The sequence below is a fragment of the Pipistrellus kuhlii genome, unplaced genomic scaffold (genome assembly GCF_014108245.1).
Source record: "Pipistrellus kuhlii isolate mPipKuh1 unplaced genomic scaffold, mPipKuh1.p scaffold_m20_p_14, whole genome shotgun sequence".
NCBI classification, from domain to species: Eukaryota; Metazoa; Chordata; class Mammalia; order Chiroptera; family Vespertilionidae; genus Pipistrellus; species Pipistrellus kuhlii.
The window spans coordinates 47,215,261-47,230,134 of NW_023425449.1; the positions used below are offsets into that span (position 1 = coordinate 47,215,261).

Consider the following 14,874-nt stretch of genomic DNA (forward strand, 5'->3'; position numbering starts at 1 on the left):
TTCAAAAGTGAATTTCAAAATGAGTGATTTCTTTCTAGATCTGATGAAAATTCCAAGCTTTGCCCTGGCCAGGTAGCTCAGTAAGAGCATCGTCCTGATATGCCAAGGACGCAGGCTCAATCCCGAGTCAGGACACATACAAGAAGCAACCAATGAATGCATAAATCAAAAGAATAAATTGATCTTTGTTTCTCCCTTCCCCCCTCTCTCTCTAAAAATCAATCAATAAAAGCCAAAACCGGATTGGCTCAGTGGTAGAGCGTCGGTCTGCAGACTGAAAGGTCCCAGGTACGATTCCGGTCAGGGGCATGTACATTAGTTGAGGGCACATCCCCGGTAGGGGTGTGCAAGAGGCAGCTGGTCGATGTTTCTCTCTCATCGACGTTTTTAGCTCTCTGTCTCTCTCCCTTCCTCTCTATAAAAATCAATAAAATATATTTTTTTAAATTCAATCAATAAAAATGAAATTAAATGTAAAGCCTTCAAAAAAATTTAAAAGAACATTCCAAGCTTAATCATGGTGTGGTCCTCCCAGTGACCAGCCTCATCCAGGAGCCAGCCCAGAGCTACCTCCTTAGGACAAAGAAATATCCCTGTCACCCAGGAATCCACAGGTGTCAGGAGCTCTGAACCAGGAGCCGGGCAGAGACCAGTCTGTCTGCTGGTACCTCCCAGCGCTCCAAGCAGACTGCAGAACAGAGGACTGCGCAAGGCACAGGATCCAGGCCCATACACCTGGGCTCAGTCAAGTCTTTCCAGCTTTCCCAGCCACCCCTCCCCTCCTGAGGGCCCACTCTTCACGGGCACAGAGGACCCATCTCTGCTGGGCCTGGCATGAGTTCCTGAGCCACAGAGTATGAGCCTAAAGAAATAGTTATTGATTTATAGCATCAAATTTTAGAGTGTATTGATTTATAGCATCAAATTTTAGAGTGATTTGTTTTGCAGCAAGAGTAGACACCCTCCTTTGGTTTGTTGAGTCATTTCACAAGGTTTATCAATAGGTGACATTAGCCCCAGCTGGGGTGGCTCAGTTGGTTGGGTGTCCTTTGTGCACTAAAAGGTCACTGGTTCAATTCCTGCTCAGGGCACTTGTCCAAATTTCAGGCTAGATCCCTGGAAGGGGGCATGCAGGAGGCAGCTGATCCATGTCTCTCTCTCTCTCACTCTCAATTTTTTTTAATTTCTGTTAATCCTCACCCAAATATATTTTTCCTATTGATTTTTTGAGAGAGTACAAGGGAGGGAGGAGAGAGAGAGAGAGAGAGAGAGAGAGAGAGAGAGAGAGAGAGATTGAGATTGATTGGTTGCTTCCCACAGGTGCCTGGGCCAGGGATCAAACCTGCAACCAAAGTACATGCCCTTGACCAAGAATCTAACCCAAGACCATGAGCTGATGACACTCTAGCCACTAAGTAAAATTGGCCAGGGCAAAATATCTACATATATAAAAAGCTAAGTGACCATCTGACCATCCAACCAGTAGTTATGACATGCATTGACCACAAGGAGACAGACATTCAATGCAAGAGCTGCCAAGCTGTGGTGACTTGGCAGCAGTGGTTCTCAAGTGATTTTTGCATCTCAAAACCAAAGAGGAGGGAGCCTGATCCCAGGTTGTGTCACCTGAGAACCATCCTCTCTCAATCAGGACCCCTAGGGGGATGTCAGAGAGCCGGTTTTGGCCTGATCCCCGCAGGCCAAGCTGAGGGACCCCACCTGCTGGAGAGACCCACTCCACAAGAGGCCCTTTGAGCTACACTGCCACCCCAAATGCGGCCAGCTGGTCAGGGAGGGACTGACTATGAGAGGTTGGCTTCATGGTGTGTCTGGCCCATCTCACCCAGTCCCGCCCCACCAACCACCTTCTAATTAATTTCCTTTCAATGTGCATGAGTTTGTGCACTGGGGCACTCATTTAAAATAATAAGAAGTTGACATTAGAACACGTGGTGCTTCCCAATGCTGCCATAGAAAGAAATCTTGATCAGGAGGATGTGTGTTATAATGTGGTGGTGATATATGTTCCCAAGCTCAGTGATATTTTAGAGTAGAAAGCAAAATGTGTATTTTCTCTTTTCTCAGGTATCTGAGATGTTATTACTGGGCAGTCCGAAGTTTGATTACCATTGGGGGTCTTCCAGAACCACAGACTTTATTCGAAATTGTGTTTCAGCTGCTGAACTTTTTCTTGGGAGTTTTCGTGTTCTCCAGCTTGATTGGTCAGGTCAGTCAAGATGAGAAAACTAGGTGCATGATGCTGTCACTGTGGGAAAGCGAGTGTGCCTCTGTCAACTTCTCAGGAAAAATCCCAATCTGTGTGGTGCTCTTTTCAAACTAACTCATCTACGTTGGTGAATTAGAAGAGGATGTGACAGGCCTTTCTGTTTTCAAAGTGTCCAGTCTACTGGGGACCTGTGCGCACAGAACGTTGGGTTAGACTCACAGAGAAAGGCACGTTTCTAACGTAACTTCCTACCTGGAGCTTCTCCAAAACCTTTTACTTAAACATCATGTATTGCCATAGACCCCAGACTAGCCTGGCCAGTGTGGCTTGGTGTTTAGGGTTGACCTATGAACCAGGAGGTCACAGTGCGATTCCAGGTCAAGGCACATGCTCTGGTTACAGGCTAGATCCCCAGTAGAAGGCATGCAGGAGGCAATCAATGATTCTCTCTCATCATTGATGCTTGTCTCTTTCCCTCTCCCTTCCTTTCTCCCTCAAATCAATAAAATTATGTTTTGAGGTTTTTTTTTAAAGGGGGGGGGGGTGTAAAATCCACTTCAGAGATCAGCAAATGCCACCCAAATTAACGTAAGAAACTATCAGTTCATCAGTGTTCATTGTGGCAGCTCCTGTCTTCCTTCTCAAGGAGCCACAGTCTCAAAAGAAAGCAAAGCAGATGCATAAGTAACTATTGCAAGGTGGTTGGCATTTGCAAGAGACAGAGCCCAGTATCTTCGCGGAGTCTCAGATTCACAAGAAACAAAAAGCTCAACAGCAGAGCATCTGCAGAAGTTGTACCTCTCCGAAGGTACTTTACATTGCACACTTGAGAGTAAAAAGCCATGTTGAGATTTGTGTGCTGAGTCAAGTCAGAGAAAGTCAGTGATATTCCTGCTAGATAAACAATTGTTCCCACTCACCACACTCACCACACTTACTGTGGTGTGAATAAAACCTGTGCTGTAACAAAACTTAGCAGTAAGCACTACTCTTTCTAACACCTGAAGCTGACACCCACAGTCAACACTAACTCCTACCTCCATGAGTGGCGAGGACTTGCCCTCCCGAAGACCAGAGGGGAGTTGGAAAACTGTGTTCGCTCAGAAAGGGTGCTTCCCAGGAGGTTCTTGGAGGATTCTTGAAACATCTGTAAAAGCAGGTAAGATTAGGCTTTTACGGGCGGGTGGCTTCATTTCTCTGATGGGCAGTGGTGAGCACAGGTTGTGTTCAGGGAAGTAGAACAGGTACCAGAAGGATGGAGGGAGGGACACTTGTAACTAAGGTTACAGGTGTGTGTCGGGATGAGCTGGTTTAGGGGCTCTGAATGTTCAGTCAGAGATGTTGAGTTTATCCTAAAAGCAATGGGAAGTCGGCCGGAAGAGGACTTTGAAGAAGAGATTCAAGAAAGATTAACCAAAATATAATATAAATAGGAGGGGTGGTGCTTTTTAAAATGTTGGTTTTATTATTACTTGGGAATAGTGAGGCCAACAGACCAGGAAGCAATTGGCATCAAAACATAGTTTGTTTACAAACAGATCCAAGAGGAGGCTCACACAGGGGCCACAGGAGGCCCCCAGGGCGGGAGCAGGTCAGCGGGTTAGGACTCAGGTGATGCTGTGCCCCTGGGGGTGGAGCTGTCTCTGGTGTCTGGCCCCACCCTGGGGCGAGGAAGGCAGGCAAGGAGTGACAGGGATGCCAGCGCCCAGGAAGGCAGGCTCCACCCCGGATAGTGTGCCTTCCAGATGCAGACTCCGGGAATTAGCTAGCTCTGGGTGGGGGTGGCCCCATATATCAAAGCATCAAAATACAGAAAATAAAATGCATGGTTAATGCAATTACACAGAAATAGGCCAACTGCAGCCTGACCCTGGTAACATAGGGGAGAGAGGCTGCAAAGCAACTCTACTAAGAAAACACTTGGGTTTGAGAAGGTGAATACCGAGCAGTTAACAACTTTGAGTATAAAACAGAATCTCAGTGGCTGGCAGACTGCATTAACGATGATTGGAACACTTCAAGAGAAGTACAATTCAAATTCACACGAGTAATGTTACAGTCTAAGCTGCAGCCCTGTGACCTACTATTGGAACTAATAGCAGAGCCCAGCATGAACTCAGCACTGCCTATGTCCAAGGCAATGTTTACAAGATTCAACACCGTCTGCTCCAGATCAGTATTCTTGCTACTCAGATGTGGTCCTCAACCAGCAGCAGAGTCTCCTGGGAAAGTCAGATTCAGGCCGGACGCAGGCCAACACCTAAGGAGCTGAGGTCTTCACTGACAAGATCTTCAGGTGGTTCTTGTGCGCTGGAGGCTGGAGAAGCGGTGCTTACACCACCGGCCTGCCTTTTGTTGGCTGGGATTCAAAAACGGGGAGAAATGCCACACGACTAGAAATGCAGAACCAGAGCCCAAGGGCAAGATGGGGTGGGAGGTGAAGGCTGTGCCTTGAACTCTAACCGTGAGCAATGGAGGTGAGGAGAAAGGCTGGAAACACACCTCAGAGGGCCTGTACAAAGCACGGCTGGTCCCAGACCCCACCCAGACCCAAAGACTGCACGGGGACCTGCACCTCATGGTCTACTGCCAGACTCTATCCTTCAACCCGCCCGGAGACCCACCCTCACCCCCTTCCGCCTCACACCCTCCCTAACCCAGACACACACGGATCCCGGCTACCTCGCCTCCTGCACCAACAAGCCCAGTGCAGGAACCACTCAGATGCTTGTCGCTGCCAGTGCTGGGCCTCAGCACGCTCAATTGGTTTGCAACTTAAAACTATTAAATTTCCCAATCCAGCCTCGATGACTCGGCCATGTTCCCCTTTGTCAAGAGCAGCTTGGAGAGCAGAGAGGTGGGACTGAGGATGTTTGGAAGAGCCCCTTGGTACGTCAGAGGCTGCGGCCAGGTGTCCAGTTGACCTCCTGCAGCTACTCAGACTCTGACAAGTACAAGGGCCTAAGAATTCCTTTTTTAAAATATATTTTTATTGATTTCAGAGAGAAAGGAAGAGGAAGAGAGAGCTAGAAACATCAATTATGAGAGGGAATCATTGATCAGCTGCCTCCTGCACAGGAGCTCGCAACCCTAAATGTGCCCTTGACCGGTAGTGAATCTGGGACCCTTCAATCCGCAGGCCGATGCTTATCCACTGAGCCACACTGGCTAGGGCGGGCCTATAAATTCTGAAATGGAATCCGAGGAAGGCATCCCAGGGACAGCCTTTGAGCTGGACTTCAGGGAGCGAGCCATCTCTCCTTAAGCAGGAAAGGCTCAGCGCCAGAAGGAATGAGCCCAGCCAGCGAGGGTGGAAGTGGGGCCCCTCTCCCGCTTGGCCAAGCCCACCATCAGAGCAAGTTCACGACTCTTGCTTCCCTGTGAGAGAAGCCAGTGGCAGGTCTCTGTGCTGAGCCCTGAAGGAGCCGCGGTCTCTCCTGTCAGCGGCGGAGGCCGGACAGCCCGGGGGGAAGGCCCAGCGGCCAGAGGAGAGGAGGGTGCGGGCAGGCTGAGCGGACAGCCCGGGGGAAGGCCCAGCGGCCAGAGGAGAGGAGGGTGCGGGCAGGCTGAGCGGACAGCCCGGGGGAAGGCCCAGGGCGGGTGCGGGCAGGCTGAGCGGGCTCTGCTTTCAGATGCGCGACATCATCGGAGCCGCCACGGCCGCTCAGAGCAACTTCCGGGCCAGCCTGGACCGCACCGTCACCTTCATGAACGCCTCCTCCATACCCAGGCCCGTGCAGGCCCGGGTCCGCACCTGGTATGCCTACACGTGGGATGCTCAGAGGATGCTGGGTGAGTGGGCCCTCCCAGAGGATGCTGGGTAAGCGAGCCCTCCAAGAGGATGCTGGGTAAGCAGGGCCCTCCGAGAGGATGCTGGGTAAGCAGGGCAAGTTCCTACATCCCCCACCGTGTCCTGTGACCCTTGACGACATTCAGGGGGCCCAGGGGAAACCCACCGGCTTGAGCAGGAGGTTGGAAACAGCTAAGATCTCTAGGGGATCGCTGATAGACCAGGGCGTTTGTTTGTTTGTTTGTTTGTTTGTTTGTTTTTTCTTATCTGCCCAGCTTACTGGTTCTGCAAATCCCGGGAGAGAAACCCTGGTTTTATTCCGCAGCTGCCGGGGACAGGTGCCACCCGCATTGCCTCATAGAATTTGGGAAAGTGGGTGTCTCCAACCCCTCTTAGGACACAAGGGAATGGGGGCCCAGCTGAAAGCTTTGGCCCAGGGAGATCCCTCCGTGGTCTCCGAGGACCTGGGCCATCACCGCCTCCACCCAGCACAGCACTCAGACCAGCTCCGGGCAGCGCAGGGCACCGCCCCTCAGCCACCCTCGGGAGGTCCTGGGAGTGGAGCCGCCTGCTGCGGTCACAGTTATTAGACGACATAAAGCAAAGAGGATGTGCTCGTTCACAATAACCAGATTCAACCCCTAGTTTGTCCCTTCCCATATAGAAAGGGGAATAGTGCCACTGAGAAGCGAAACAAGCATTCAAGCACAACTCACACTGCGGTTCTCCTCGCAGAGGTTCTGGAGAGCAGCGGGGAAACCGCTAGTTCAGAGTAAGACAGTCTCTCCTTTCCACCTCTCTGCCCTCAGAGCCTCTTCCTGAAGCTCAAGGCCAAGGCCACACCCTCTCCCTGGAGGAAGTAGGGGTTGCGGGCAGCTCCCCCCTCTTCTTGGGGACTCCGCTCCCGCCTAGGCTAGGGGAACGGGACACAGCCCTCCCCAAACAGGAGACTATGCTTTATAGAAGGGCCTCCATATTGGAAACAATATAAGAATATAATATAGTGATTGTTCTAAATGGTTATAAGAAAACATCAAAAATGATAACTCTCAAACTGGTAGCATACTAGACACCAAGACTGGGTGGTTTTGTTTATGGAACATTCGATCAGCCCATCATTTCATTCACAGGTAGGAACAGTCCGTACACCCACATTCTTCACCGAGTGGATAGGCCAGGGAACAGCAGTAACTGGAATTCACTGCCACATTCTTCTCAGGTCCCGTTCCCCCGGGCCGCCCCATGCATGGCCGAGCTCAGCTCTGAGTGTAGTTCTGTCCTGTTTCCTCTTTCTGCGAAGCAGGGATGAGAGCTTACCCTTAGGGTTGCACAGGGTCACATAAGGAGGTCAGAGCCCTGAGCCCTCAGATGCGCGTAGAGGTTGCCATCACCTGCCCGCCCTTGTGCTGCCCGAGATCCTCAGGTTCAGACGACAGGAACTAGACTGTCCCACCTGCCTGTCTGCTCACTAGCCCTGGTCCCGTGGCCACTAAGCTGCATTTACAGTTTCAGCAAACATGGGTTCTGGTTTATTCAGAACTGTACGTTGTCCACAGTTAAAGTCATGCTGCCGCTGGGGGGGGGGGGGGGGGGGGGGGGAAGCAGTGTGGCCAGTAGGTGTCATGAGCATAGAATTTGACGACACTCTCTGCTTAGGGAAAGAGTTGGCATTTTGTTCAGTTTTGTTTCCCCTCACACTTGAGTGATGTTTTCCATTAACTACTCCGCCCTGAGTGGATGTGTTTACCTTTAAGACGAGGCGGACCTGCTGGAGGCCCTGCCCGCCGCCATGCAGGCAGCCCTCGCCGTGGACATGAACTTCAGCATCCTCAGCAATATCGACCTGTTCAAGGCAAGTGCTTCGCGATGGGTAGAAAGACACCATCACTGTTTCACTGTCAAGTCTAAGCCCTTGCTGCACACAGTATTTATGGTTTTCTCCCTGCGACGTTTTAACAAAATCAAAATGACCTGGAGAACTTATGTGGAACTAGAGTCAAATAAACGCTGGGTCTCCCCTCAGCAGACGCCTTATTCTTTGGAAGCCTCTCTCTCCAGAGAAGCCTCTCTCTCTCCTGAGGGGTCAAAGAGAAAGACTTCCTCAGGCTCTTCCTGTTTACATATCTCAGACCCTGCCACCATCTGCTGCTCCCTCCTCCCTCCTTCCCTTGTGTTGTTGGATGTGTGTGACGTCACCGGACAGGTGGCCCAGTGGTCCTCTGGAGGCCTGACAATCAGCCCTGCCTACCCTTGTCTCCTGTTGTAGATACTCTGGAGTGAAACTTTTTAGATGCCCAATTCTAATTTAGAGGATATAAAAAATGTGTAACAAAGTTTTATCTTTTGAATGTTTTCCATTTTAGTGCCCTCTTTTTTACCTTGATATATTTTATTTTAAAAATTATTTTATTGTTGAGAGAATTACAAATGTTCCCCATTTTCTGCCCTTTTCCCCCCTCCACCCAGCTCCCACCCCATCCCAGGCCTTCACCTGTCTATTGTCTGTGTCCATGGGCTATGACTGATTTGTATTTCTAAATCCCTTCACCTTTTCACCCATCCACCCCACATCCCTCCCATTTGCCAGCTGTCAAAAATGTTGCCTATTTCTGTTCTGCTTGTTCATTTATTTTGAATTTTAGATTCAATTGTTGATAGATATGTATTTACTGCCATTTTATTATTCCTATTCGTGATTTTTTTTCCTCTTCTTATTCTTAAAGAAGATCCTTTAATGGTTTGGTGGTGATGAACTCCTTTAGCTTATTCTTTTCTGGTTTGATGAATGCTGTTTTGGTGGTGATGAACTCCTTTAGCTTATTCTTTTCTGGGAAGCTCTTTATCTGATCCTCAATTCTAAATGATAGCTTTGCTGAGTAGAGTGATCTTGATTGTAGGTTCTTGCTTTTCATCACTTTGAATATTTCCTTGCCATTCCCTTCTGGCATACAAAGTTTCTGTTGAAAAATCAGATAACAGTTATATGGGTGCTCCCTTGTAGGTAACTGCTTTTTTCTTGCTGCTTTTAAGTTTCACTCTTTGTCTTTATCTTTTGACATTTTAATTATCATGTGTCTTGTAGGCCTCTTTGGATTTATCTTATTTGGGACTCTGTGCTTCCTGGACTTGTCTGTCTATTTCTTCCACTCTGTAAGGGAAGTTTTCTGTCATTATTTTTTCAAATAGGTTTTCAGTTTCTTGCTCCAACTCTTCTCCTTCCAACACACCCATGATGCAAATGTTGGTAAGCTTCAAGTTGTCCCTGAGGCTCCTTACACTATCTTCATATTTTTTCTTTTTTCATTTTGCTCTTCTAATGGGTGTTTTTTGCTTCTTCATATTCCAAATTCTTTATTTGATTCTTGGAATCCTATATTCTACTGTTGATTCCCTATAAATTATTCTTTATTTCACTTAGCATATTCTTTACTTCTGACTGGTCCTCATTTATTTATTCTCACTAAGTTCCTAGAATTTCTCACTAAGATCCTTAAAATTCTCACTAAGTATCTTAAATTCTCAGTGACTTCCTTGAGCAAATTTGTAACCATTGTTTTGATCTCTGTATCTGGTAGTTTTCTTGCTTCCATTTCATTTAATTATTTTTCTGGAGATTCTCCAGAAAACATGTCATTTCTGACCTGTTTCTTTGTCTCCACATTGTGGCTGCTTTCCTGTGTTTGTTTCTATATAGTAGGTCGATCTACTAAGTCTCCAAAACTAGGTGGAGTGGCCTAATGTAGTAGGTGTCCTGGAAGGCCCAGTGGTTCAGCCTCCCAAGTCACCTGAGCAGGCACTCCAGGTGCACCCCAGTGTGAGCTGTGTGCAGTCTTATTGTAGTTGAGCCTTGATTTATGTTGGTGTCATTGGGAAGAATTGACCCCTAGGCCAATCAGTAGCAAGGATCAGCTACACTACAACAAAAGAGCTGCTGGGTAGCCAACCCTATAGATCAGGCCTTGTTACAGTGGCGACTTTGGTGCTCACTGAGTCCACCCCTTGTTCGTGTCACTTGTGGGGGTGGTACAGTTGTAATCTGGTGCACTGGCTCTGGGGCCTACTGGGAGGTACAGAGTCAACCACTGTCTGTGCCCTGCCTGAGCCCTTCAGATAGCTGTGACTTTTGTTGGGCAAGGAGGTGCCCAGGAGAGGCCATGCCATGAACCAGGGCAGGCTGCCACTAGAGTTTGGCCTGGGCCCACTTATTGAGAGGTACAGGGCATGCTGAGGCCAGCTGCTGTTTATTTGAGGGATTTTAGGAAAGTGTGAGGCATGAGGCAAGAGTGGCCAGTTGTATGGAAAAGCCACTGGATATGGCTTGGATGAGCCTCAAGCAGGGAGGGATAGGGCCTCAAGGAATTGCCAGGGCAGGGTAAAATGTGAGCTAGGTGGATGGAGATTCCGATATGGAGCCTTGACAGAGCAGGCTCAGCAAAGGAACATGGCCTCTTCCAGGCCTTCGCCTGGAAGAAAGCTGCCCTCCAGCTCTTCTCCTGGTTCCTGGCAAGTTAGTCCTCCCTGAATATCCCAGTTCCCTGCTGCTGCTGCCAGTGCTGGAGTGCCCAGGGAGTGAGTCCAGGTAGGTCCGTGTGCAGGCCCTTTAAGGGGAACTGCCTGGGGCTCCAGCAGCCTTCGTGTCACTAAGTCACTCCCCGCTGGTTTTTACAGCCAGAAGCTGTGGAATCGAGCTGGGGGTGCTGGTTTGGAGCAGGGACCCCTCATTCCTCAGGGAAACCTCCACAGCCAAGATTTCCCTCCTGATTTTAAAACTGCCACAGGGTTGTCAGGCCCATGGTTCAGCAGTTTCCCCCACGTCTCCACTCCTCCTGCCAGTCTCGATGTGCTTCTTTGTTAATTCCCCAGGTGCAGAAATTCTGTTCCATTAGATTGCAAGTTCTGAGTGACAATTGTTCTGTATTTTGGTGTGGTGTGGGAAGAATGGGAGTACTGCGTTCACCTATGCTGCCACCTTGATGGGAACCTAGCATGCTCTTCTTAAAAGTACACTGGTTTAAGTTTTTTAACCTAACGTTGGTTCTGTGTGGGATCCATCCACTTAATTCATTCATTCAGTTATTTATAAAGTTCCTATTGTGTTTTGTACCTCCTGGGACCATTTCAGCCACTGAGAATACAGTGTTTTACTGCAAATACCAGCACACACAGAGCTTAGATTCCAAAGGAGGGAAATGAAAAATAAACACGCAACATATGAAAGGCATAGTGCCATGAACAAAGGAAGCAGGTTCAGAAGAAGGAAGGTGGAGCTGTCTGATGCAGTGCTGACTGGAGAGGGTGGGCAGGGGGCCCTGCAGACTGGAGGGAGGAGGGAGAGTGAGCTCTGCAGATTGGAGGGAGGAGGGGGAGTGAGCTCTGCAGACTGGAGGGAGGAGGGGGGAGTGAGCTCTGCAGACTGGGAGGCGGGAGGGAGAGGGGGGAGTGAGCTCTGCAGACTGGAGGGAGGAGGAGGAGTGAGCTCTGCAGAATGGGAGGGGGGAGGGAGAGGGGGGAGTGAGCTCTGCAGACTGGAGGGAGGAGGGGGAGTGAGCTCTGCAGACTGGAGGGAGGAGGGGGAGTGAGTTCTGCAGACTGGAGGGAGGAGGGGGAGTAGCCCTGCAGACTGGAGGGAGGAGGGGGAGGGAGCTCTGCAGACTGGAGGGAGGAGGGGGAGGGAGCTCTGCAGACTGGAGGGAGGAGGGGGAGGGGGGAGTAGCTCTGCAGACTGGAGGGAGGAGGGGGAGGGGGGAGTAGCTCTGCAGACTGGAGGGAGGAGGGGGAGTGAGCTCTGCAGACTGGAGGGAGGAGGGTGAGGGGGAGTGAGCCCTGCAGACTGGAGGGAGGAGGGTGAGGGGGGGAGTGAGCTCTGCAGACTGGAGGGAGGAGGGTGAGGGGGAGTGAGCCCTGCAGACTGGAGGGAGGAGGGGGGTAAGCTCTGCATACTGGAGGGAGGAGGGGGAGTGAGCCCTTCAGACTGGAGGGAGGAGGGGGAGTGAGCTCTGCAGACTGGAGGGAGGAGGGGGGAGTGAGCCCTGCAGACTGGAGGGAGGAGGGGGGAGTGAGCCCTGCAGACTGGAGGGAGGAGGGGGGTGAGCTCTGCAGACTGGAGGGAGGAGGGGGAGTGAGCCCTTCAGACTGGAGGGGGAAAGGGGGAGTGAGCTCTGCAGACTGGAGGGAGGAGGGGGAGTGAGCCCTGCAGACTGGAGGGGGAAAGGGGGAGTGAGCTCTGCAGACTGGAGGGAGGAGGGGGAGTGAGCCCTGCAGACTGGAGGGAGGAGGGGAAAGTGAGCTCTGCAGACTGGAGGGAGGAGGGGGAGTGAGCCCTGCAGACTGGAGGGAGGAGGGGGAAGTGAGCTCTGCAGACTGGAGGTAGGAGGGGGAGTGAGCCCTGCAGACTGGAGGGAGGAGGGGGAGTGATTTCTGCAGACTGGAGGGAGGAGGGTGAGGGGGGAGTGAGCTCTGCAGACTGAAGGGAGGAGGGGGAGTGAGCTCTGCAGACTGGGAGGGAGGAGGGAGGAGGGGGAGTGAGCCCTGCAGACTGGAGGGAGGAGGGGGGAGTGAGCTCTGCAGACTGGGAGGGGGGAGGGAGGAGGGGAGAGTGAGCTCTGCAGACTGGAGGGAGGAGGGGGAGTGAGCTCTGCAGACTGGAGCGGGGCAGGAAGGGGGAGAGGTGGCAGGAGGAGGGCCCGAAGCCTGGTGCTGGGGGCTGGAGCCAGGCAGATGATGAGAAGAGGTTGGCTGGCGCAGACTGGGCGGTACTGTGAAGTGGAGACCACCTCAGACCATGAGCAAAAGGGACCATTTGAGAGCAGAGGGAAAACTCCATCCTTCCTGCTGGGTGAGGAAGGTCCAGAGGAGCTACCGTGACCATGTGTGCTCGAGGCTACAGAGACCTGACCCAGGCGTGGGAGCCGGACTGAAATGGCCACACAGTGCTCGCTGCGGCAGCACACACTGAAACTGGAACATACAGAGCAGATTGGCACGGCCCCTGAGCAAGGATGACATGCAGCTTCGTGAAGTGTTCCATGTTGAAGAGAGCAGGCCAAATGCTGCGGGGTCTGGAGGGGGAGCCCGCACTGTTGGTGGGCTGGGTGCAGGGCAGGCAGAGTCCAGGTGTCACCTCACCTGAGCCTGAAGAGCAGGGAGAGCAGGGGTGGCATTTGCAAACCAGGAAGCTGCAAGGAAAGCCGGTGAAGAGAGACTGAGTGGGATGAGGTCCTGTGAGGTGACAGAGCAGGGGAGGGGCCACCTGAGCGCAGGGGAGGGGCCACCTGAGCACAGGGGAGAGGAACACCTGAGCAGTGAAGTGGACGCATCCACATGTTGTGTGTTTCTGCTCTCGAATGGGTGTGGTCACCTCGGGTGGAGGCGTGGACAGAGCAGAGGTGATCAAACAGAAAGATGCGGAACCAGGGGACAGCAGTGGGAGGTGGGCAGGCCTGCAGAGCCCCACCTCAGGGCAGTGGAGACACCGCAGGTCCCAGGCATGGGGTCGGCTCCCAGGACTCTAGTTTCCCAAGAAACTTTTGATGAAGATATAAACTATGTGATTTAAAATTGGCGAGTGACACAAAGCAAGGAGGAATGGTTTAAAATATACATTAGGTTACAAAACTTGAAATTAACTGAATATTTTGAACATCAAGCAAAGCCAAGATTAATTTCAGTGAGCACAAAAGTGAAAGTCTGGACTGTGCTAAAGTTAAAACGGTGCAACTGTAAGGAAAGCAATGGTCAGTCTTACAGTAATGTGTTTAGACCTGGGAGTTTCGGTTGATATTGCCCTAAATTTTAACATAATATTGATTTTTCTTGATTGTTTCAACTACATCTAGATTAATGTATCACATTGCAAATAATTTTTAAGAAGGACTTTGACAAATTGGAGAATCTTCCAGCAAGGGGATCGGAAGCAGGCTGGGACCAAGGTCGGAGAAGGCCAGAGGGTGGTTCTGATGGCTGAGGTCAGAGAAGTGACTTCTTGTGGGGGCAGGAGACGACCAACTAGGGAGAGGCCCGAGGCCCTCTGTGGGTGATGGGGTTTTTGGCTTGCTAGGAACGCTATACAGTGCCTGCATTTGTCAACCCTGAGCCAACTGTCCCTTAAAACTTGCATATTCCACTGCACATAAATTATTATTCAACTTTTTAAAAAGAATGGCCTGAAGAAAATGTGGAGATACGGGGGATCTCCCCGGAGCTCTGGTGACAGCACAGAGCTCTCTCTGTCAGGGGCAGCCTGCAGGTTCTGGGGGCATGGCTTCCAGGAAGAGGGTCCCAAACAACATATCAAGCAAAAGAAAATGCAAGGGCACCTCTCACATCAGTGTTTGCTTCTGTTATTTGTTTTTAAATACACTCATAAATATGGCACAATACATCTGTGTTACTGTAGGTTATCTATATATATAAAAGCCTAAGTGACCAAATGACAGGTTGACCAGTCGTTATAACATGCACCGATCACCAGGGGGCAGATGCTCAATGCAGGTGTTGCCCCTGGTGGTCAGTGCGCTCCCACAGCCAACCTTTCACACTGGCCAACCTCCCACAGTTCTTCTCCCCCTCCCCTCCGCCGGCCGGCCCTGATTGGCCCTGATAGGGCCCGTTGGCCAACCTTTCATGGACCCTCCCCCCCCAGCCAGCCAACTTCCCACAGCCCCTCCCTCTGGCCCCAATGGCTGGCCAGGCCTAGGAACTCCACCCATACACAAATTCATGCACCAGGCCTCAGTGGTAAAATAAAAAGGTATGAAAGCATCAAGGTTAAATTATTTTAACAGTATTTTTATTTTATTTTATTTTATTTTATTTCATTGAACTTCTTGGGGTGGCATCTATAATAATAAAAGCGTAA

At 50.8% G+C, this 14,874-nt stretch overlaps 1 protein-coding gene and 1 pseudogene across 1 annotated transcript in view; both read left to right on the forward strand.

Moving 5' to 3' along the window:
* The window catches only part of CNGB3 (cyclic nucleotide gated channel subunit beta 3), a 52,749-nt gene that overhangs the window by 14,394 nt on the left and 23,481 nt on the right, over window positions 1–14,874 (forward strand). Inside the window, exons 7-9 of the mRNA XM_045581599.1 lie at window positions 2,086–2,227; window positions 5,860–6,019; window positions 7,772–7,869. Coding sequence (XP_045437555.1) covers window positions 2,086–2,227; window positions 5,860–6,019; window positions 7,772–7,869 — 400 coding nt within the window. The remainder of the gene's footprint in view (window positions 1–2,085; window positions 2,228–5,859; window positions 6,020–7,771; window positions 7,870–14,874) is intronic.
* Window positions 12,953–13,050, forward strand: LOC118718718 (annotated as a pseudogene).